Here is a 23,642-nt window from a genome sequence, read left to right as displayed (position 1 = left end):
ATCGCGGAACGCTTTCCGAAACGCCCATACATTTTCCCCATCGCCCCCAAGAATCTCGCACGCCAACTTCGCAACATGTCCTTCACCCGAATCTCTCGGGCTGCTATACCACGCGCATTTCGCTCTTTCTCCACGACCCGGACGCGCTTCCAGACCGCGATACCCTACACGCAATCATGTCCGTCACCGAGCTGCGAGTGCGCGGCAATGCCTCCCGATCTAGACATTGATCGCAAGACACCCTTGTTGAACACTATGGCGGCGTACTCTGAACAGGTTATATTCTGTACCGGGAAGGATGACTGGGTCAGCAATATCGAGCAGGAAGAGGGCGAAACCGGGGAGTTTGTAAAAGGGCTCAAAGGCGTGATTGGAAAAGGCGGTCCTGGGTTTGATGTAGGTCTGTTTCCCAGTGTGATCATTCATGATACATAGAGAGCTGACGCGTTTCCGCATCATATAGCCATTCACGAACGTTCTCATCACTGCTTCCTCATTGCCGAAGAGTGATACGCCAGGCGCAACAACGGCATTGCTATTCCCGAGCTTCAAACGCATACCGGATATCCCTCATACCCCCGAAGCCTTCTCGAACTTCGCGACCGCATACCTAAAGGCTCGGAATCTCCATTCAATGCACGATGGTCTCTCAGCCGAGCAAAAATCCCATCTCCTTCGCGACGAGTCAAAAGCGACCGAACTGCCAAAGGCGGAAAACATCACCAAACCCACGATCTTGATATGCGGCCACGGCGGCCGTGATCAGCGCTGCGGCATTCTCGGGCCATTGCTACAATCCTCGTTCCGGTCTGAGTTTCAGCGGAGGGGTATAGAAGCAGGTGTAGGGTTGATAAGTCATATTGGTGGGCACAAGTATGCTGGCAATGTCATTATGTATCTACCTCCCAATATGGAAGGTAATGCATTGAAGGGCTCGGGTATCTGGTATGGGCGTATAGGACCTGAGAATGTTGAGGGTGTGGTTGAAGAGACGGTGGTTAGAGGACGCGTCATTACAGAGCTGCTGAGAGGGGGTGTGATGCAGGGTGGAGGAAATATTGGGAGGATGATCGAGGCACAGTTGAGGAAGGAGAGTGGGGAAGAGGATAGTGGCACGCTGAGATTGAAGGCTAGGGCGAGAGGCTGATTGTAGGCTTAATATTATTGACGTTGAGATCGATCAATTGATCTGTTGCGATCCTTTTAGAATTGGTCTGCGGATGAGGGGTGGCTGGCAAGCGCATCGATGCTGGTCAGTGCGTTGATCATAACCTCTCAATTCCGATGTGCCTCACTTTACCTTCTCATCCACCTTCAACCTTCAATCATGGCTACTCAAAATATCTACCTCCACATCAATTACCGGGGGAGTGAAGGTGTCATGAACATTCCCTCCTGGGACGGCGCTGCGAGCGTGCCCACCAATCTATTGGGGGCACCATTGGAGGTTCGAGAGACGCCCGAATACAAAGCTCAGCTTCGTTCCACACTCTTGGACATCGAATCCAAGCATCGGCCCCAATGTAAACAGACAGTTTCCAGACATCCATGTATGTTTTGCGGCTCGAAGGCTGCCGATTTGCTTTTCAGGTCGGAGTGCCTGCTACATCTCGACTCTCCGCGAATCAGGACAAACGTTTATGCCACTTGCGGGAGCCGGTCCTGTAAGACAAAAGCGACCGCAGCGCATGAAGCGATGATGGAAATGACCACATCTCATCTCCAAAGCCAAATATCTAATGGAACTCCCTGCCACTGCGGGCGGAAGGACGGAGCAATGAGATGTGCCAGATGTAGGGTGACGAGATATTGCAGTAGAGAGCACCAAAAGGCTGATTGGAAGAAACATAAGCGTATCTGCGAAGACCTGAAGTTCGCGAAAGAGTACCTGGAGGAAACCTGCCAGGCTTGGAAGCTCCTTGACGAGGAAGAAGACGGAACATCAAGCACCCTGACATCCACCTCCAACACGGCTTCAAGGCAGCAAAAGAATAAGGAATCTGAATCGAGTAAGGGAAAGCAGCAATGTGGGACCGGTCAGCCAAGTAACAGCGCCTCGTCGAGCAAGCAGAGCCAGGGAAAAGACAAGGCAAAGAGCACAGCACAACCCAAACCAGAAATGCGCACCGTACGTATGCACTGCACGCCTCTAAGCTTCCAAGAAGTAAAGCCCTGGGACTTTTACTGCGAGATCCCCGCATCTCTCATTATTCATCCAGACATGTACTCGAGCCCGCCCCCAGGATACGAGCGCGAGTTCGGAGAAGCCATGCCTCCAATCATTGCAGAACACCAGAACGAGTTCAACACAAGGAGTGGCCCGAAATGTTTAGTCTGCAAAAAAGCCCCGACAAGATACGGAAAGACTTTCTGCGTCTCTCAACTCAACACGCCGGAACCGTTTGTTGTCATTGGCATCGTGCCAACTTGTGGTACAAAGAAATGTGTAGAAGGGGCTAGCGCGCTTATGGATGTCTTCAGAGCGGATCAAATGAAGTACGACGCAGAGCACGCCTGCAAGATGTGTGGCAAGTTCGAGGGGTCAAGGCCATGTTCGAAGTGTGCGATTAAGTGGGCGATGTATTGCAGTGCTGAGCACGAAGAGCAGGACTGGCCGAATCACCAAATTTTCTGTAATCCCTCCAGTACTGCGCACGCCTGCAAGGTGTGTGGCAAGTCCGAAGGGTTAAAGCCATGTTCCACGTGTAAGTCGGCAAGGTACTGTAGCGTTGAGCATCAGAAGCGGGACTGGCCGATTCACAAGGGTATCTGTAAGGCCTTGAAGAGTATTCATGATCTTGCGGAGGAGACAGGACATTTGGGATTGGAATGAGGAACGTTCATATTGTCATCACGTTCAGAATGCAAAATCAGCAACTACATGTATACCCCTCGGTCCCCAATGCTCAAGCAGATCGGAAGTGTGTACCGATGTTGAATCTGCCAGCCTCCTCGTACGCCGATCGAACTGCCGCTCCCTCGCCCTCTATCTCCTCCAGGGCCTGCTGTGCCGCCTCCGCCAGACCACCCGCGAACATCTGCGTAGCCGCTATCTCCTCTGGTAGCTGGGCGTACGCCTGGTCGGCGGTGCCTGTGATCATCCGCGCCATCGCGGTCTTGCAGTCGCCGCTCGTCATTTCACCCGGGTATTCTCCTCGCTCACGCCTAGCCTCCACGGCTGCGACCAGATACCCCATCGCGACCTGGTATCTGCCAACACTGTGGCCGCTCAGCTTGCGCACGTCACCGGCAAAGCGTGCAGGCCAATCGCACGGAGCGACCAAATTGCCTTCACCGTCGCGAGGCGCAATCCAGGCAGGCATGATCTCGCTGTCGTCACCCAACTCCCAATGCTTGCGAATGGCCTCGAGGCACTGCTGCACCTTCTTGTAGCCGCCAGAAGCCTCAGCGCCGGGACCTTGTTGACGCCCACCAATGGTGGCTTCGATGCGGTATGTCGGGCCCTCGACAAGGTGGTGGTAGTCCAGACGGACCTTCTCATCGCGCTCAGGATGCCAGATGATGATGGCTTGAGTGGGTTCAAGAACCCCGGAAAAGGTGGTGCGGAGCGCGTTGTAGACCTCATCGCCCTGTCTCAGGCTTGAGGAGACTTGTCCCCAGTAGATGTTGTCGCCAAAGCGCATCATGATGAATTTTGTGCGCTCGGCGGGGGTGTTGTATGCGTATTGCATTGTGATGGTTGTTGTGATGATGTGTAGGAAGTGTGTTGTAGTAGGTAAGTAGTGAGATGATGAGGTAGAAGGATTGGAGAGAGGAAATTGAAGGCAGCAAAAGATAGCTTTTATATCCCAGTACGAAGTGCAGAAATCAAAAACAAGCCTTCACCGCGGATATTTCCTCAGTCACTGTCACTTTGCGTCGCACGCGTTCTCAAACGTGTCTTCACCTTCACTTTATGTGCTTCGCAGCCACAGCGCCCGGGCAAAAAGAAACTATACACTTCCTACATTCAAGGCTGTCACAAGCCGAGTTCGAACAATCGGCAAAAATATAACAATACTTCGGAAGGATGTTATGGCATGTTTCAAGACGTAAAGACGCGTATCACTCCACTCGAACCTGCAGGTCTTTGCTATATGAGAATTAGCTGAATTAATCACAATATATAGAGCAGTCAAATTGAGTTCTATACAGATCTGAATTCGCAGTGTTGTGTTGTGGGGGAGCGCGTGGTGAGAGCAAACGCGCAAACGCTCGTTGCCATGGCGTCGCGGTGAGAGCGCGCGCACACCATCAGACGGTGCAAGGACACAATGAATTTTGTCTCTTGACTGCAACATACATCGTCCCGTCTTGTTGCGCGGTACCCAGCAAAATCCATGCCTGTAGGTATTCGCGATTTGCCCCGATGGTAGACTCACTGGACATAAGATCACGTATCCAGCAACTCAGGAAGTCAACAACAGCTTGACCACAACAAGTTCTTTTGCATTCATCAAGCTAGACGATTAAGAACAGCATATTATGACGAGCTTCATTGTATTCGGCAACCCTTGATACTGGTAGAGGGCTGTACCAGACTTGGACACCTTTTCGGTGACACCCACTGGCTTATATATTCATCTTAATGTATTCGGCACCCCAGTAGAAGAATCACAGCTTGCGGACAGGCTCCCTCGTATTAGCAACCCAAAGGACGAATCATGGCTTACACGTAACACGCTCCTTCGTGTTCGGCAAATTCATGAGATGTGAGATTGTTACCATACATACATTCATCTACCCTTTTCCACCTTAGGCTTCTTCGGCCCAACAAAATTACACAGTGCACCACCATTAACAGCAATGACCTTCCATCCCGCCGGAACGGCACCAAACTCTTTGCTTTCTTCATCCGTCGCACTCAATTTCCATATCTTACCTGTCTGTCTATCAAACCACTCCCTCCCCTCTGGAGTCTGTACCAGCTCACCAAGCACGAACTTGGTTACAGCTTGACTGTCTTTGGGATTGACCGAATCGGGGAGCTTTTGGATATCCACGTCGAACTTGCGTTTGCCGTCGATTTGGACAACGCATTTGCGCGTTGTGGTGAGGAGCGGTATGATGGCGAGATCTGCGGTTGGGAAGCCTGTCGCGAAGACTGTTGAGATACTGCTGTCGTTCGTCTGAGTTGCAGTGCATGTGTTCAGTTGGTGCCAGGCTTCCTCGGCGACACCAGGAGCGATTGGGGCGAGCATGCGAACGAGGTGGGCCATGGAGTACCACTTGAGAGCTGGTGTGACGGGAGACGCATGTGGTGTGTCCCAGATAGTATTTGTCAGCGTCATGAGATCGCTGACGATGGTGTTGAGAGAATATGTTTGCGAGTACGATTCCGTGACACTGGCAATGGTCTGCTGCGTCTTAATCCAAAGCTGAGCCTCATCTGGTTTGAGGGTAGACACCAAGTCTTCGCGTGTGATGCGTTCAGATTCGCCGCTTGTCGAAGCATCTTGTAGGATACTGAGGAGCTTCTTATCAACCTGTGCGGGTATAATGAACTTCTCCATCATATCATCAGGTACCCATGGTGCGGTCGACAGCTTGATGACTCGGTGTAACCATCGTTGTACGCCAGTGATCTTTTTCTCATCCCACTCAAGCACATCGCTGACAGGTGCTTGGAAAAGCATATGCGCACGCGTGGCGTCTGCGCCGTACTTGGCAATCGTAGCACCTGGATCCACACCATTGTACTTGCTCTTCGACATCTTCTCGAAACTAACGTTCGGAGTACCTCCACTGGCCTTGATGGTAGGCTTGGAAGGATTGGTCAAGTCGACTTCATCGGGGCGTAGGAAGCGACCATTTTCGGGGTCTGTAAACGTCTCTCCGTGTACCATACCTTGCGTGATGAGACGCGAGAAAGGCTCACCATTCGTTAGATAACCCTTTGGCCATGTTGGAGTGGTTGCCAAAAACTTGGAGATGAAGCGCGCGTATAAAAGATGGAGAATCGCGTGTTCTACGCCGCCGACATAGAGGTCCACTGGCATGCCAGTATTAGTCTTTGTCGGGTCGACCAAGGCGTGCTCGTTCTTCGGATCTAGGAACCTGAAGAAGTACCACGACGAGTCCATGAAGGTATCCATAGTATCAGTCTCGCGCTCAGCAGCCGAGCCGCACTTCGGACAAGAGGTCTTCTTCCAGTTCTCATCTTCTGCTAACGGGTTACCTTTGCGGCCCTCGAAGAAGCTGTCGGGTAGGTTCGGTAGCTCGACAGGAAGGTCTTCCTCAGGCACAGGAACAGCACCACAAGATTTGCAGTGGATAATTGGAATAGGCGCACCCCAATAGCGCTGCCGACTTATCAGCCAATCACGGAGTCGCCAGTTTGCTTTCTTCTCAGCCGGCTTTCCAGTTTCGAGAATCGCTTGTACAACCGCATTCGCGGCTTGCTTTGAGGTCATGCCCCCGAAACGATCTATGTCTGCAGCAACGAAGCCTTTTTCGGTCATAGGGACGTCCTCCCCACTGCGCGGTACAAGCGGCAAAGGTAGTGAGCCTTTCTTGGCAGACACGACGACTCTGACTGGCTCATCACCAACGTTCTTTCGCCAGAATGCATGGTCCCGAGTGTCGTGGCCTGGAACACCCATTACAGCACCAGAGCCATAGTCGTCCAAAACGTATGGAGCCACATATACAGGTACGGAGGGTCCTGTAGAGCCTTGTACGTGGGCGAGTGGGTTGCGCGCTACGATCTTCCGTAGCTTGAACCCCTCCTTGGTGTCCGAGGGAAGCTCCTTTGCTCGCTCCATAAAGGCGCGGAGCTCTGCATCCTCGATGGCTAACTGCTGGACAATCGGGTGACGCAAAGAAAGAGCGATATACTGTACTCCAAACAGCGTGTCAGCTCTGGTAGTAAAGACGTCGACAGGCTCAAAGCGCATTTCACTATCGGTCGAGACGATATCGAACCAAAGTTGCGCGCCTTCGGACTTGCCAATCCAGTTCCTCTGCATGGCAAGAACCTTCTCAGGCCACCTGCCGTCTCGTGCAAGAGCGTCCAGGTCCTTTAGCAAGGGTTCCTGGAACTCCTTGATTTTCAGAAACCATTGCTTCAGCATCACCTTCTCGACCTTTGCACCAGAACGCCAGGAGCAGCCATTGGCATCTACTTGTTCGTTTGCGAGGACGGTTTTATCGACAGGATCGTAGTTCACGAGAGATTTGGCTTGGTAGGCTAGGCCGCGCTCATGGAGCATGAGGAAGATGCGCTGGGTGTGCTTGTAGAAATGGGGATCGCACGTTCGTATTTCCTACATACAGAGATCAGCCCATGCCTAAACATTCTGAGCGGTTTCAATACAGCGTCCCAGTCCCAGCGTCCACCCATTTCCTTCATCTGACTCTTCATAGTCTCGATGTTCTGTAGCGTCCACTTCTCCGGGTGTACCCCTCGCTCGATGGCTGCGTTCTCAGCCGGTAGACCAAATGCATCCCAGCCTATGGGATGTAGGACCTTGTAGCCCTGCATGTGCTTGTATCTGGAGAGAACATCGGATATCGTGTATACCCGCAGGTGGCCTAGATGGAGGGTGCCGGAGGGGTATGGGAACATGGGCAGCACATATGCACTTCCCCTGTCGGAATTCCGTAGATCGTGCCATTGGGCAGATAGCTGGTCCCAATGGGGTTGCCATTTCGCAGTGAGCGATTCGACCTTGATTCCCTCAGCTCTTGACTTTCTCTCCAGCGTACTCGCCCATCGTAGGGCTATGCGTGGTCGGAGGACTGGGAGGCGTGGAGAACGCCGCCAGCCTACGGACTGCAGACTGAGACGACGCATCACCTGGGCGTATGCGCATGGCGTGGACGTGTCGTATTCATGGTCTGGAGGATGCGCGGATCTACGCCAAGCATCCAGTCCTGAACGACTCCCACATTTTTTGGATGCAGCCCTAGCGCGAAAACGGGAGCTAGCCCCATGACGGCATAGGAGCCCGTCGGTTTCAACAGCGCATGCAAGCTGCACCACTCATACACGGCAGCGGTGAATGCTTGAAAGGGGTGCTGGATACTGCCCCTACACACTGTCTCGTGCTTCATATCATAATTACCGTCCATGGCTAGCAGATAGGGTTGCGCGCATCACTCCCACATTCCCTCCGCATCATGGCCGCCGGCCGCTACTCCAACCTCCCACCGCCGACTCGCGATTCCCTCGAACTGGCCTCGCTGGCCTCGTCGTCGCACCCTTCACGGCGGACTTCCGAAGAGTCCTCGGTCTCAGGCGCGCCTTCCTCGCGTAGACTGTCATTCGATGATGAAGACCCTCTGTCGGAACTGAATCCGGCTGGTCACGATCCGAACAGACCACGGCACAATCGCTCGTACAGCGTGTCCTCCGCCTTCGATTTCGCACCGAACCTGTTCCCTCTCTCTAGTACCGCACAGGGATACACGGCACTGGGCGCGCCCTCCAATCCAGCCTTAGACCCGTCGAATGCGCTTAACGGCGGCTCATTGGAGAAGAACAAGAGCTTGACATACCTCAATGGGCTGTCATTAGTAGTCGGGCTTATAATAGGGAGTGGCATCTTTTCCTCGCCATCTCAGGTTAATAAGAATGCTGGGTCGCCAGGCGCGTCTCTCATAGTCTGGGTAGTTGCTGGAATACTGGCATGGACGGGTGCCGCAAGTTATGCCGAGCTCGGAGGCGCCATACCACTGAACGGCGGAGCACAAGTCTATCTGTCCAAGATATTTGGAGAGTGGGCGGGATTCCTGTTCACATGGTGCGCAGTCGTGGTGCTGAAACCGGGCTCGGCAGCCATTATCGCCATAATATTTGGAGAATACCTGGTGCGCGCTATTATTGGTGCCGAAGCTGTGGACGCAAGCACATGGTTGAACAAGGGCGTGGCTTTGGTGGGACTTGTGGCTGTCACGCTACTCAACTGCGTGTCCACAAAGCTGGGCACACGGAGCGCCGACGTCTTCATGTTCCTGAAGTTCTTTGCACTTACAGGAGTCACGGTCATCGGCATCGTAGTTGCGGTAACCGGACTTTCGTACAAGGGCGACGCGAATGAGGACTGGAAGAATCGCGGCTGGTTCGATGACACCAGCGAAAACGTTAGCAACTGGGCCGTGGCACTCTACGCCGGGCTCTGGGCCTTCGACGGTTGGGACAATGTACGTCAAACGATTCGAAACTCTGCCCACTCCTACTAACGACACTAGGTAAACTACGTCACCGCCGAGTTCAAGAACCCAACCCGCGACCTTCCCCGCGTCATCCACACTTCGCTCCCGCTCGTCATACTGTGCTACATCTTAGCCAATATATCCTACTTCCTCGTCCTCCCGACCTCTGTCATTGAATCGTCCAACACCGTCGCCGTAGCCTTCGGGTCGCAGGTCTTCGGTCCAGTCGGCTCGCTCATACTCGCGCTATTCGTCTCGGGATCATGTTTCGGCGCACTCAACGCGACGACCTTTACATCCGGCCGCCTAGTGTACGCCGCCGGCAAAGAGGGCTATCTTCCCGCGCTGTTCGGAAACATCGGCCTAGGAAAGAACCACCGAGCAATCCGCTTGCACAGCATGAACGCAACGCAAGGGAAGAGCAAGATACCAAAGAAGCTAGTAGCCTGGTTTGCGGATGCCGACGCAGGCTTCTTCTTCACGCCCATATCCGCCATGGTGCTCAACGCCCTTCTCACAGCCATCTACATCGTCGTCGGCTCCTTCGACACCCTCGTCACTTTTTACGGCGTAGCAGGATACGCCTTCTATTTCCAAACCGTACTCGGCCTGATCATCCTACGCGTCCGCGAGCCCGATCTAGAGCGACCATACAAGACATGGATTACCACACCCATCATTTTCTGCTGCGTCAGTCTCTTCTTGCTGAGCAGAGCCGTATTCGCAGAGCCATTACAGACTTTACTCGTTGTAGCCTTCATGGTAGTAGGCCTAGTGATTTGGTTCGCGTGGGTGGGGAGACGAAGAGGGAAAGAGCAGAACAAGTTCCGTATGCCCGAAGAAGGCAACGAGAAGGTGGGTTGGAAGTTCTGGCAACGCTGGAGGCGATGAAAGGGAGAGCTACCGCAATTCTGTTGTATACTAAGCGTCATGGTTGTATAAGATTACGTAGAAATGAAGAAATGATCTCAACGTGTACGTGTTCTGTTCCGCTGTCGTCATCATCTGCGTCTTACCCTCCTCCGGCCTTCACATATCTCGTTACGAGGCATGATGAAATGTCGGCTTCGATTGGCCCGGTCCACAATGGTAGACTGGCAAGTCAAGACCCTAGCATCGTTCGTCTCAAGTCTGGTATTCCAAATCACATCCTGGTCCTCTCGAAGGCCAGCTAAGCCGGAATCCGGGTGGAAACTTCAAGCGTAGATCTATTGTTTTCCATTCGCCTCCTGTTTCGAGCGGAACGCATGATAGTGTGATTGGCACGTGGTCGGAAAGAGTGGCCGTGAACGGGTTACCCCAGAGATACTTACTGGGGGATTTTGAAAGTACCGGCAGGATGTAGGGTCGTATATACCTTGGACACATCGGGGCAAAGCAAGTTCTGCGACGATTTATCATCAAGCAGAATGGAAAGACAATGTGGAGAAGGTTTTTATTTGTTTATATTTCTGCTCCTTTCAATCTGATCAAAGAGACTAACAGAGAACCGGGCTATACTACTCAAAGGCTCAATACCTTCTATCTCCTCGGGCTATTAACAAGTGCTCATGGGAGAGCCAACGGGGTGTGCTAAGCGAGACGTGAAGAAAGATAACGGAGGAAAGACAAGGGGGGAAGAGAGACGAAGAGGAAGAGGAAGAGATGGAAAAGGTGGTGGGTTGGGGTATAAAGAGCGGACGTGCCGTGCTCATTTCCGTAGCAGGGTGCGCAGCACCGGTGGTTCGTGAATGAATGTTCGTATCGTAAGCGACGTGACGGAAGGGAAGGTCGAGAGTCAAGACCTGGCCTAACCTGACCGGAAAGGGTCTGAAGTTCCCATGAACCTTCATGCGACAAAGGGCAAGCTGGGGTTGGGGCTAAAACCAGGGACAATGTGCCGAGACGCTGTGTCGCAGGAGGTGTTGTGCAAAACATGAAACCGAAACCGTAACGCCTATGTGGGTATGTTGCCCAGACGCGAACAGAACCACCCAGAGTCGCGAGAGCAAAGGAAACAAGAAATTTAGAAACTCGCGTCTTCCCAGTTAATCGTACAGGCGGCTCGTTGCCGATTCCGGTCTAGCAGTAAGAAAGAAAATAGGGTTGGGAAAGGTACCCTCGCGCGTTTCGTGTAGCCTCAGGCTCCGCTTAGATCCAGCCGTTGCGTGGCGGGTTCCGTTGCATCGTGCCTGCACCAAGTGGAATTCGGGCTGTGGGTGACGGTGCGGCGTGGCCACTGTTCGATCGCGTGAGGTTGTTGACTGACGCAGGTGTGCCTGGCTGCGATGCTGTTGTGGGTGAAGCGGTCGATGTAACGGGGGTAACAGGGTTCATCCGCAGTCCGCTGATACAGGCTGGCTCAGGGACGGCAGGCTTTGCAGGGGTAGCGGAGGGTTGAGGGGAGGCTGGCGACTTCGGGGGTGGGGAGGGTAACACCTTCTCGCGTTGGGCCTGGAGGTAAGCGCTGGATTGACCTGCCGGTGTGATGGGGAAGGGTGGAGTCCGCGCTGGGCTGTTCGCTCTGGGTCGTGTTGGCGAGTCACCACGCGGAGGCGGCGGGGAGAATTTGCTAGAGCTAAGCATCTCTTGCGATGGCGATGTGCTGGTCGTAGAAGGCTTCTGGATCGGAAGAGCCAACGAAGCTTCGCTGCTGTCGGTGGCACCTCGCTTCAACGGAGGGGTATCTCGTTCAATCCGTGTGCACTTAGCTGCTGCAAGCGTGGCAGGCGCAACTGAAAAGCGGAGACCAATTTGGACGGTTGCACTGCTGTCAGTACTTTGCATGCGTTGGTGCCGTTCTGCAAAGGGTAGTTTAGGCTTGCTCAGAAAGTCCCAAGCGTCGCCGACATTGGTGACCGAGCCGCGTCGAGTGAATCGTCGCAGGGCAAGTTTGGAGACAGAGGAAGCATCTGAAGTAGCCTTTGGATCGTAAACGGTTGGTGGAAGACGAGGTACCTCCTCAGCGCGTGTGGGGAACAAGGAGTAGCTTTGGCTTTGCTTGCGCTCATGTTTCGTAGTTTCGTCGTCGAGAGCAGGTGGAAGAGGCCACTTTGTGGGATCGATAGGGCTTCCAGGTTTAGTCGATGCCGGTGTCAAAGCCCGCTCTGGTCGTTCAAAGTACTGGGGATCAAAGTCACCACGGTTCTTTTCTGGTCCGACATCGATCAGACCCTGTTGGCTGTGTAAACGTTGAGTCGTCTGCAATGCCATTGGGCCACTGATCTGCATCTCCAAATCGCTTGGGCCGAAGAAACGGATCTTTGGCCGTTGTTGTTTCGCGGGCGCCTTGAGTTCTTCGATGGGACGGATGACCATTCGTGTCGCGTTCGTGCGAAGGAAGAGGTGGAAGAACGTGATGACCATTCCCGACGAGAACAGCGAGATTTCAGCGACTCGAGAAGCGGCTAGTGCTTCCATGAACTCTCGGCGAAGAGACTGTACTTCCACTGGGATGACAAGAGTCTACAATGATTAGCTAGGAGGACTAGAAATCTCATGTAAATACTCACGTAGATTAGTGCGGTGACGATCAAGAAGTAAGTCATACGTGAAGCTGAGATTCGCTCATTATGGTCCAGGTCCGGCGTTCTCATCAGCTGAATACTGATCATAGCGGCTACAAAGAGCAGCAGAAAAACAAGAATTGAGAGGAAGATCAGCATCAGGAGATCATATCGCATGGGGAACCAGATGAGCCCGCCAAAGCAAGTGTTCGGCGACGGCCAGGCAACAGTCGGCATCCAGGAGAGAAGAAGCATGAACGATACAACGGCGATACAGATTATCGTGTTCCACTTGCCGCGTGGGGCGAATCGGTCTTGTTTGTAGGCTCTGACTGCTACCTCGATACCGAAGACCAAGGTGATGAATCCGATCAAAAAGATAGCTGCTGCTTGTCAGTATCGATGCTCGCACATGTAATGATGCGAAGCGTACCAGGAAATGTGACCATCGCGAGTCCGCGGCAGCTTCTAGAGAACACGCTATGAAGTGTAGTGCCCTGCACTGATACGAAGATAATCTGTTGTAGAACGGCACCGCAGGCCAACGCGAGGGGAAAGGTCTCGGCAGGGTGGACATTGTGAAGGGCATTGAACCTCCTAGTCCTCGTTAGCAATGCCGCAAACTTCGATAGTGCTTCACTAACTTCTTTCTTGGGAGAACCTGGAGAGCTGCAGCTCGTCGCGCATCCGACACGATTCGGTGAACCGTCAACAAGGTCAAAGCAAGGCTGAATGCTCCAAGGGTAAGATGTGTCGTCCGAAGCGTTTGTACCTGTTGAAGCTGTAGACTCGCGATGAGGGTCCTCGTCGTGTTTGATTGCGTCCAGGGAACTTGGCGAACAGCTGAAGTATTGAGAGTCAAGTTGAAGTGCGATCGGACCTCGAGCTGAGGGAAATGGTCGGCCCATGATTCCATCTCGCCGGTTCTAGTTACAACGGGTGTAGAAGGAATAGAATTGTCTCGCTGGTAACCAGCAGCGGCTGAAGAAAGGAAAACGACTAGGTATTCATGGAGACCGTGTGACTGACGTCGTAAACGAAAGAGTAACCAGCTCAGCGTCAAAGAAGGAAATGGCTAAGCCTGCCAGCAGAGCAACGAAAGAAGGGGAAAGAGCGTGAGCATTAGACGTAAGAGACAAGAGACGGGTATGAGACTCCAAACGGTATATGACAAAACCACTGGGCGGTAGCTGCTGCGCACGGTTTCGGAACAGCGGTCCTCAGGCGTCTATCCGGTCATTGGCTGAAAAGACCCGCATTAGCAAAGATCCAGCCAGTTCATATTACAGGTCGCATCTTCCCGCAATGGGTGGGAGTGGGTTTCAACCTCATGCGAGCCACCCGCATTCTGCCAGGTAGCCCGGCCAGCGGAAGCAGCAAAACCCGCGTAGGCACCGTTGCGCCGAACAGCAGCCACCTGCCTTGGAAAGTCCTTTGTCGCTCTTGTAGCTGCTGTGATATGGACCGGGTTGGACAGGTTCAGCGCGACGTCATTGCTTGACGTTGCCGTAGCGGCCGTCTCCACATGGTCCGCCGGTGAACGTGCCTTCGTTCTCAACACCGCAGACCCATCTTCGTCAAGTCGTTCGGCTTGCTGAAGCGCGCAATCTCATCTGACGCTGAGCACTATACTTGGGTTCCTGGATAGCTATTTCCAGCGCGGAAGCGCTGATGTAGACAGTGGCGCATCGTCGGTGGTGGTGAGGTGGATGTGGTCGGACTAGAGTTCTGATGCTTGCTGGGTTTAGACTGTGCCGCAGATCCTCGCTTCGACCCTGGCCGAGACACTGCGAACTCCAGAACCCCTGCCGGGTCAACGTTCGCCGGGGACGCCTCGCAAGCCCACGACACGTCCGCAGCAAAGATGGTTAGCTGGAAGGTATAAGCAATATATTATAGAAAACGGAGGGTGATGTGTAAAGCCACGAGGCATTGCTATATTGGGCTTGGTGCAGAGGTCGGTTTACGTACGCGACGTATAGGAACGGTTCGCGGGCGTGAGATTGAAGGATGCAAGACCCATCAGCATGCAAGACGGAAGGAACCGATTGAGAAGCCCAGATGGAAGATCGTGTGTTATCGCAGCCCGGCGTACCTTGGCCTCCACAGAACTGACTTTCAAAGTCCTGGTACCGCCGAGTAGTAGACAGTTGTGCTGCAGAAAAGCAACATACTCGAGACGTAAGTCCAGCGCCGAGAGCGCGACACCATACGATGATCAGTATTCACATTGCCACACTGCCTAGTAGCCGCCAACAGGTCTAATCAAGGCGCCTACACAGCGGGACAGTCACGTCTACACCCAAACACTTCAGACGTCTCGTCACAACCGCCGTGGTCTGAAGTTTGATCTGGCAAGCCACCAAAACCAAGATAGATCAGAGAGGGCTTTGCAAATCTTACTACAACAGGCAGTGCACGAGGTTCGTCAATGCATCGTGGTAGTCATACTAGGAATGGGAACTTTCCAGAATACCAAAGCACAGCCTCTACATAGCCATAGCCACAGCCACAGCACGAGGCACAAGGGTGTGCTTCATAGTATTCTCCGATAATGCAAATCATGAACCGGGTGGATTCAAGCGGTTTAGTTGGGTTTTGTGATAAGGATCAGGCCTGATAAGACTAGATGTTGTGGATTGGGACTTGATCTTGCTGTTCATTGGTGTCTTGTTGAATGACACGGTTGTGACAGGAGGGTATTATTTCTTGGAAGGCATCAAACAGGCCCGCAGCTTGCAGCCTACAATAAGCTAGCAATAAGCAAAAAAGAAGATGTAGAGCTGACGTAGGCTTCACGGCGGTCATATTTTCCCTTGAATGGGACTGATACACAGTGCTGCGCAAAGCCTGACTCAAGCCGACTTTGCAAATTCTTCAAGGTACGAGACGAGTAGCTTTGTGCCATCTAGCGAGACGGCATTGTCTAGAGCACAAAAGACGTTAGCCTCAGTCACCGATGGGGCTTTCCCCAGGCCGTATCCCAGATCGAGTTGATTCGGCCAGACCGGCCAGGAGCCACGTACCCAAGCATGCCTTGTAAAGGCACGACTCGAAGCATGTCTGACAGCGGGATCTATAAGACGGGAGTTATAGGGCCACTTACAGTTACTGGCACGGATGCCGCCTACGCTGCGATGTCCCTTCAGACCTAGCAGGCCCTTCTTCTCTGCGCCTGCAAGGAAGGCCTTCTCTTTGTCTGCATCTCCACCGTTGACGCGGAAGCATATGTTCATTCTACTGCGTACAGACTTGTCTGGCACTACCTGGTAGACATTGGAGTACTTCTCAAGCATGTCGTAGATAAGCCGCGCCTTCTCGTTGGAGACTTCCTCTTGACCACCAATGCGCTTGGCACCATAGGAGCTGACAAGTCCGGACATGACCTGGCCAGCCACCCAGACATCGAAGATGGGCAGTGTGTTGTAAAGCGAGTTGTTTTTCGCGATGGTGGGGTAGTCGAGCACAATGGGGCCAACCGATAAGTTGAGCTCTCTCATCAGGTCGGGCGAGGCGGGTGTCGAGTGTGGCGGAAGGAGCGACTTCCGCATGATGACGATAGCGATACCCGTGTTGCCAATGTTCTTTTGGGCGCCACCGAAGATGATGGCGTACTTGCGCACGTCGACCTTCCGGGAGATGAAGTTTGACGACATGTCGGCGCAGACCAGGGGTGCATCGTCGCCCTCAAGGCTCTGAGGGAAAGACGGGAACTCGACTCCGTCGACGGTCTCGTTGTCGCAAAAGTACACAAAGGCTGGCCCGCCCTTGGAACGCGGAGTCAGGCTCCACTGGTCTTCCGAAGCGATCTTGCCAAACTTGCCGTCGTTGATCTTGCGCGAGTCGGTGGCCACGTTGACGTGCTTGGCTCCTACAAGACGCGCTGCCTCTTGCGATGCCTTGAGCGACCAAGAGCCGGTAACGAGGTAGTCGAGTTTGAGCTCCTCATCCACGACCTTGCGCAGCCTCTTCAGCACCTCATCCTTGTTGTCGCCCACCTCTTCCGCAATCTTGGCGCGCTTCTTCTCGACCCATATCGAGACGAGGTTGTATACGGTCGCACTGAACTCGCCGCTGCCGCCGCTCTGGAGGAAGAGGATCTCGTAGTCGTCCGGGATCTCGAGCAAGTCGCTCAGCGCCTTCTTGGTGTCGGCAAGGATCTCGTTGGCTTCTGGCGAGCGATGGGAAATTTCGCAGAGACCAATGCCCTTGTCTTTGTAGTTCAGAAGCACCTGCGAGGCCTTCTCGAGGACCTCGGTGGGCAGGGGTGCGGGGCCAGCGCCGAAGTAGTTGACGTCGGAACGGTTGACCATGGTGACGACGGGCTTGAGGGTTAGTAGTGGTGTGTGTGAAGAGGTCAGTCGGTGATACTTGGGAGAAATTGATCAAAGAGGGGCGGTTTGTCTGGTGCAAGTCTTCTCACGTCGCGTCATACGGATGACTCCAATACCAGCCTCTTGCCAAACATTGCTTCCGATCTCGGGCTAGCATGCAACACGCAGGCGTGGACATGGTGGCTCCCTCATGCAGAGTACTCAAATATGGTCTGCCCCGGATCCTACATGTCCCCGCGTGGGAGTTGTTAGCATTATGCGAAGTCATTGCAGGTGTCTGGCTGTGCCCAATGGCAGGCGCCGCAAGTCCGCTGACGGCCGGTTTCGGTGCGCGGGTGGGTCGCGAATTTTGGTCTGGGGATGCGCATCACTGCCGGCTGCTGCAAACACTACATTGCTGCCAATTCAAGCATCACCACAGCAATGGCCATGTCGTTACGGGCAGCCCGGCTCCTGGGTCGCAGGCAACTAGCAGTATGTCGGAATTGTCATCGCCGGCTATGTATCCTCTAATGTCAAATGTAGCCCCGGGCAAGTCTTGCTCTTCGTGCCGCCTCGCTTTCGCCTCGACCGTGTTTCGCACCCCGATCCTTTGCCACGACCGCCGTCCGTCGCGATGCACATGACGTATTCCCCTCGATGAAGGAGAGCCCGGCGGCCAGCTTCCTCTCTTCACTCAACGAAACGCCCAAGACACCCCAGACCCTCACCGAGAAGATTGTGCAGCGACACGCTGTCGGAGTTGCCCAGGGCAAAGTGCTCAGGTCGGGCGACTACGTGACATTGCAACCGCACAAATGCATGACACACGACAACTCGTGGCCTGTGGCGCTCAAGTTCATGGGCATCGGAGCCACCAAGATCAATGACCCCAATCAAATCGTCATGACGCTCGACCACGACGTACAAAACAAGACGGAAAAGAACTTGAAAAAGTACAGCCAGATCGAGGAATTCGCCCAGAAGCAGGACGTCGTCTTCTACCCCGCTGGAAGAGGCATTGGTCACCAGATCATGGTAGAGGAGGGCTACGCCTGGCCGGGAACACTCGCGGTAGCTTCTGACAGCCACTCCAACATGTACGGCGGTATTGGATGCTTGGGTACACCTGTCGTGCGCACAGATGCTGCGAGTATCTGGGCCACGGGCAAGACCTGGTGGCAGATTCCGCCCGTCGCCAAAGTCACACTGAATGGCAAAATGCCCCAGGGTGTGACTGGAAAAGATGTCATCGTTGCTCTGGCTGGCCTCTTCAACAAGGACGAAGTGCTCAATCACGCCATCGAGTTCACCGGGACTGACGAGACCCTGGGCAGCATTCCCATCGACGATCGCCTCACTATCGCAAACATGACCACTGAATGGGGTGCGCTTACGGGTCTGTTCCCTATCGATTCTACCCTCCACGGCTGGCTTCGCGCAAGGGCCACTCTAGCAGCTATGGGAGAAGGACAGGCCAAGGACCACCATCAGCAACAGTTTGTTCACGAACGTATTGATAAGCTGTTCACTGCTACTGGTATCGTTGGTGAGAAGATGGGTCACATCTTCAAGCCTGCATTAGCTGCGGACAAGGGAGCGGTATACGCCAAGGAGCTCTTCCTTGACCTGTCAACTCTGTCACCATACGTCTCCGGGCCCAACTCCGTCAAGGTGGCCACCCCACTGCTCGAGCTCCAGAGCCAGAACATCCCCATCAATAAGGCTTACCTCGTATCCTGCACGAACTCCCGCGCTTCCGATATTGCTGCCGCTGCCAACGTCTTCAAGGATGCTGCCGTTCTGAATGGCGGCAAGATTCCCAAGATCCCTGACCATGTCAACTTCTACATTGCCGCCGCGTCAATTCCTGAACAAAAGGCGGCAGAGGAGGCCGGTGATTGGCAGGCGCTTTTGGAAGCTGGCGCGCAACCGTTACCTTCCGGTTGCGGTCCCTGTATCGGACTTGGTACGGGTCTTCTCGAACCTGGTGAGGTTGGTATCAGCGCCAGTAATCGCAACTTCAAGGGTCGTATGGGGTCGCCTGACGCCAAGGCTTACCTTGCTAGCCCTGAAGTAGTTGCGGCAAGTGCCCTATCGGGCATGATCTCTGGCCCGGGATGGTACGAGGTTCCTGAAGGCTACCAAGGTGTTCGTCGTGGAGAAGGCGATGGTGTTCCTGAAGAAGAACGCATGATGACAATCGAGGACATGCTCGAGAAGGCCATCAAGGATGCTGAGGCTGCCATCGATACGTTCGGCAACGCTGAACCCGAGACACAATCCGTCAACCCGCCTGCGGCACCAGGCTCGGAAGCCGAGACGCTGACCGAGATCCTCCCCGGCTTCCCTGAGAAGATTAGCGGCGAGATTGTCTTCTGCGATGCAGACAACATCAACACCGACGGTATCTACCCCGGTAAATACACATACCAAGACGATGTCACCCGCGAGAAGATGGCGGAAGTGTGCATGGAGAACTACGACCCCAACTTTGGGCAAATTGCCAAGGCCGGCGACGTCCTCGTATCCGGTTTCAACTTCGGTTGCGGTAGCAGCCGTGAGCAGGCCGCAACTGCTATCCTGGCCAAGGGCATCCCGCTAGTCGTCTCTGGTAGCTTTGGTAACATCTTCAGCCGAAACAGCATCAACAACGCTTTGATGGGTGTTGAGGTACCCAAGCTAGCCAACCGTCTCCGCGAAGTCTTCTCTTCCAAGGATGCGACATCCTCACAACAGGCTATTAAGGAGCCTTCCAATAACAGCGAGTCGCTCGATTCGCCACCTCCCGCCGCTGCTGCTCAACCAAGTCAAGCCAAGCAACTAACCCGCCGCACTGGCTGGACCCTGGAATGGGATGTCCGCAGGAGTACTGTCTCTGTACAAGAAGGACCAAATGGCGCCAAGTGGAACGTCAAGGTCGGTGAGCTACCTCCCAACGTACAAGAGATCATCGCTCTCGGTGGATTAGAAAACTGGGTGAAGAAGGAGATTGGTAGCCCTCTCTCATGAGTATGATGGGGGCCCAGTGATTAGCTTGTAACATTCATGTATACCCAATTGAAAACTTGCATAGACGGCGTTTGAGTATTTAGGTCCATTACATCAAGCAATACAGACTTCAAAAGTACATGCTACCAGTACAAATCCCGTGCATCGACCTGGAAGGTCCTGACTACAATGTCCATCCTCTCCCCTTTCACATCCACCTCATCTCATATAAACCGGCATGCCCTTCTCCCACCCCTTCACCCTACAACAATGCCAAGTATCTGTCTCACTAACGCCCTGCCCGCCACTACTCTTCTGATCAATACTAGCATAAACACTCCATCCCTCCTCTTCTAACAACTCCACCAACACAATCAACAACTCCCTCACCCGCATCGTCTCCTCCCCACTAGGCTGCCATGGATTGCCCCTGAGTTTGCACTCCCACACCCCTTGCTCTTTCAACCCAGACTCCGAGATCCAATTCGCACCTACACGAGCCGGGAAGGACTCGTACAATGAAGCTGGTGCGTCGATAAAGCGAAGGCGGTCCTGGCGACTAAAGGCTACAACACACCATTCGTGATGCACAGGGATTGGATTCTGGAAACGGAAGAGGAGGGTGTCTTTGTCCATTGCGGATTTAGAAATGTCGGTGTTGAGTGTCAAGAGCCAGCCTGATGCATGCAGCGTTGCTAACACCCCATTCATGAGACGCCGTGCTTCAACGCCTTCTTTGCCGTAGCCGCGCCATGGGTAGCCGTTTAGTTTGAACTCGTGGCTGTTTGCGTAGGGTTGCTCTTTGCTGATACCTAGCGGCCAAGTTGACAGAACCGTTGCGCGACATTTGGAGACGATGGGTTCGGGGAAGCGCAGGAAGCGGAGGCGGTCTTCTTTGTGGAGCGATAGTGATGCGAAGCGTGTTTGTACCGGATTAGTGGATGAGGGTTGTGATGCTGATGAGGAAGGTGCTGTGTAGGCGGGTGGTGGGGGTGCGAATGATGAAGTATCTTTGGTGGAATCGGTAGAGTCGCCTTTGGAATGCCCGGATGGGGACTTTCCGCGGAGTTTGTCGAACATCTTGGGTTTGGGGGTGTTGGTGTTGCGGGGTGAGAGGTAATCGAGATAGGACTAGCGGGGTAACTGCGCGCCTTACTTTCCATTGTTGGTGCCTATTGCGCCTTCTACATCGATATATGACATGTTTGCATGGGGTCTATATTTTCTTCGCTTACGTGCAGCCTTAATGCGACACCTAATACAACTTGCAAACCAAACAGGTCTACAGACTACACTGGAAGAAAGCAATCGATTCGAAAGATCTGGTGTCAATGTAGGCTCCAGGGTATTCGGTGTCCCCCTTGATCAGGCTGGCAGTGTGATCACGCTCCGATGAGTCTGTCTTCACCCGAAAGATAATGTAGCTTCCCTATCGGCACTCCGACATTTCGAATGATCCCATAGGCCGTCACGTTGTGGAAGAAGCTATCAAATCTGTTAGCAACGCAGGCATGTAATCAAGAGGCTGAAGACTTCTTACAAATTAGGTAGAACAAACTCCTGCAGATAGGTCAAGCCGTTCAAGTCGAAATGCCACATGTTAGGCACGTCGATCGTGACGGGCATGTCCTCTTTCTCGGCGAACGCCTCGGGTTGCGCCTTCTCGAAGCATTCCAAGGCCTGCTCAATTTGTGTGTATAGATCTTGAAAAGAGGCCGCGTCGAACCCGAACGTGGGTACTTCCATGCCACCAAGACGTTCAAGAGCTTTCGTGGCGGTAGTGACTTGGAAGAAGATCTGAAGAGCGAGGGGCTAACATGGCGAGTCATTAGCTATCGCTCTCCTCCAAGAATGTTAAAAAGATACGTACATGCATATCCGGAGCAAGCCTAGCACTGAGGACTTTCGAGTGCGGATATCCGTTCTCATCGCACCACTGTTCACCCTTCTTCAAAACCACCAAATGGTTCTGCATCGCTTTCCGCAGTGGGGGTACGCATAGTTCGTAGAGAGGAACGGTCGACGGCATGTTGATTGTGTTGTAGATTTACCTAGGTACCCTTGAAGCCATGTGGGAGTGGGGGACTTAAGTGTACCTGCATCACCGATCACTTGAGACGTAGGCCGGCTCGTAGAATGTCCCGCATCGACCCGATGCTAAGGCCCGAGAAGCTGTTTCGCATTCTCGGTATAATCCAATGATGCGCTTTCAGTCACCATTGTAGGCTGCCACGTTTCCAACGCCTGCCAGCCCTGGCGTCCTCTTCCATGCTCCATGCTGGTTCCCACGTGGTGTGGCTTGCCTTCGGATCGATGGATTGTTACAAAATATTCACAGAGATCTAGATTTATGAAGCGCATGACGCTGATAATGGAAATTGCCTCTATTGTCGGTTACAGACATCCATACGCGGAGGCCTCCCAGACTTTTGATAGCATCGCCCGCACCTTCTCCCCGATCTCGTCGTTCGTTGAGCCAGAGTTAGCTCGCTTTTGCTCCGCTTGCACTATCAACAGCTTCTTCTGGAGATGATCCAACCCCTGCTTTACGACTATGCGGCCCACCACCTTAGATTCCTCACTGTCCAACACGAACCTGCCCACTTGAAACTTGCTGTCGCCTAACTCTACACGACCTTCACTGCTGGATTTCTTGATTTGGTTGTTTGTGGTCGCGTATTTTGCTTGTGCCGCGACGTAAAGTGTGCAAAGAACGTCCAGCTCATGCAAAAGAGCCATAGCGCGCATTGGGTCTGAAGAACATGTGCTGCACTCCATCATTGCACTATACAGGTTTCATAGCTTCTGATCGAGCTCCAAAACCTTCTCTAGTGTATTGTACTCTGCAGCGGGATCTTGTAGTTCGATGCCGATTGGGTTCTTGGGGAAGCATTCAGTGCTTGTCGACGATCTCCAACACATACACTGCCTGGTCTGGTCGCTTGACAAAGGGCCCTGTATGTGAAGTCAGCGAAATTGAAGCAATACACTTGGTTATTGAACGCCGTACCCTGATGTCCATATTAATAATTACAAGAAATATAAGATCGTTTAGAAAAAGGATGAATGACTTGCAGGATGATTCGTATGAATACTTCTGCCAAACGTGATGCTACCTAGGTATTATACTGTATATCTTTCTCTCCTTTCTCTCCGTGACAATGCTCCGATGCTCCGAGTAATGATTATTGTTTGGTTTCATGAGTAAAAACTGCCCTGGAGTAACAGAGAATGGTGGGTCATTTATGAAACAGACAATCTATCCCGACCTTAGTTCGGCTCAGTTGCCTGTGGACCTCACATAGGAGCGATCAGAGGACTGCTGACGCACAGCATGCTGCATGTAGCAATGCAGGGTTTTGAAGCCGATCTTCCGCGCTATCGAAAACAATGCGGTAGTTGTGCGTGCGGGTCCTGCGGGAGATGGGCCCAGGCATCCCCAAGCAGATCACCCAGACTCACTTCTTGCCGAGTTTACCGTGCAGAGCGGTTGAGAGACACTGAAGGCAAGGCTTACATTGAGCACGTGACACATGGCGACGAAACTTTTTTTGCGAAATCTTCCCTTCGCAAGTATAGTAACATGAATAGAGTGCGCCTTTGACTCAGACTGTGGTATGGTCCTGGTTCGGGCTGGTTATTGAGATAATACTTCGGTATACGGTACCTACTAGGTATGATTGCGATAGCTTTGATG

The 23,642-nt window shown here is 53.2% G+C and overlaps 8 protein-coding genes across 8 annotated transcripts; 3 read left to right on the top strand and 5 right to left on the bottom strand.

Annotated features, from left to right (window-relative positions):
* Window positions 1–75: 75 nt before the first annotated feature.
* On the top strand, window positions 76–1,147 carry J4E93_003864 (uncharacterized protein; the record flags this gene model as incomplete). The annotated part of the gene is made up of 2 exons (XM_049341794.1): window positions 76–396; window positions 464–1,147. The coding sequence occupies 2 exons, from the start codon at window positions 76–78 to the stop codon at window positions 1,145–1,147; spliced, it is 1,005 nt and encodes a 334-aa protein (XP_049201299.1).
* Window positions 1,148–2,906: 1,759 nt separating this feature from the next.
* J4E93_003863 (uncharacterized protein) lies at window positions 2,907–3,692 on the bottom strand (the record flags this gene model as incomplete). Its single annotated transcript, XM_049341793.1, has 1 exon — window positions 2,907–3,692. The coding sequence occupies one exon, from the start codon at window positions 3,690–3,692 to the stop codon at window positions 2,907–2,909; it is 786 nt and encodes a 261-aa protein (XP_049201298.1).
* A 1,044-nt stretch (window positions 3,693–4,736) lies between these two features.
* J4E93_003862 (uncharacterized protein) lies at window positions 4,737–7,795 on the bottom strand (the record flags this gene model as incomplete). Its single annotated transcript, XM_049341792.1, has 2 exons — window positions 4,737–7,265; window positions 7,316–7,795. The coding sequence occupies 2 exons, from the start codon at window positions 7,793–7,795 to the stop codon at window positions 4,737–4,739; spliced, it is 3,009 nt and encodes a 1,002-aa protein (XP_049201297.1).
* A 326-nt stretch (window positions 7,796–8,121) lies between these two features.
* On the top strand, window positions 8,122–10,047 carry J4E93_003861 (uncharacterized protein; the record flags this gene model as incomplete). Its single annotated transcript, XM_049341791.1, has 2 exons — window positions 8,122–9,144; window positions 9,193–10,047. The coding sequence occupies 2 exons, from the start codon at window positions 8,122–8,124 to the stop codon at window positions 10,045–10,047; spliced, it is 1,878 nt and encodes a 625-aa protein (XP_049201296.1).
* Window positions 10,048–11,286: 1,239 nt separating this feature from the next.
* On the bottom strand, window positions 11,287–13,557 carry J4E93_003860 (uncharacterized protein; the record flags this gene model as incomplete). The annotated part of the gene is made up of 4 exons (XM_049341790.1): window positions 11,287–12,600; window positions 12,648–13,024; window positions 13,075–13,238; window positions 13,286–13,557. 4 exons carry the CDS (start codon window positions 13,555–13,557, stop codon window positions 11,287–11,289), a joined length of 2,127 nt encoding a protein of 708 aa, XP_049201295.1.
* A 1,939-nt stretch (window positions 13,558–15,496) lies between these two features.
* Window positions 15,497–16,954, bottom strand: J4E93_003859 (uncharacterized protein; the record flags this gene model as incomplete). Its single annotated transcript, XM_049341789.1, has 2 exons — window positions 15,497–15,567; window positions 15,748–16,954. The coding sequence occupies 2 exons, from the start codon at window positions 16,952–16,954 to the stop codon at window positions 15,497–15,499; spliced, it is 1,278 nt and encodes a 425-aa protein (XP_049201294.1).
* A 444-nt stretch (window positions 16,955–17,398) lies between these two features.
* LYS4 (mitochondrial Homoaconitase) lies at window positions 17,399–19,966 on the top strand (the record flags this gene model as incomplete). Its single annotated transcript, XM_049341788.1, has 2 exons — window positions 17,399–17,449; window positions 17,501–19,966. The coding sequence occupies 2 exons, from the start codon at window positions 17,399–17,401 to the stop codon at window positions 19,964–19,966; spliced, it is 2,517 nt and encodes an 838-aa protein (XP_049201293.1).
* A 1,515-nt stretch (window positions 19,967–21,481) lies between these two features.
* On the bottom strand, window positions 21,482–21,821 carry J4E93_003857 (uncharacterized protein; the record flags this gene model as incomplete). The annotated part of the gene is made up of 2 exons (XM_049341787.1): window positions 21,482–21,757; window positions 21,816–21,821. The coding sequence occupies 2 exons, from the start codon at window positions 21,819–21,821 to the stop codon at window positions 21,482–21,484; spliced, it is 282 nt and encodes a 93-aa protein (XP_049201292.1).
* Between the last annotated feature and the right edge of the window lie 1,821 nt (window positions 21,822–23,642).

The sequence above is a fragment of the Alternaria ventricosa genome (assembly GCF_023758065.1).
Source record: "Alternaria ventricosa strain BMP 2768 chromosome Unknown scaffold_5, whole genome shotgun sequence".
Classification (NCBI taxonomy): domain Eukaryota; kingdom Fungi; phylum Ascomycota; class Dothideomycetes; order Pleosporales; family Pleosporaceae; genus Alternaria; species Alternaria ventricosa.
Note: the sequence above shows the minus strand (reverse complement) of the source record. Positions and strands in the feature narration are given on the sequence as shown.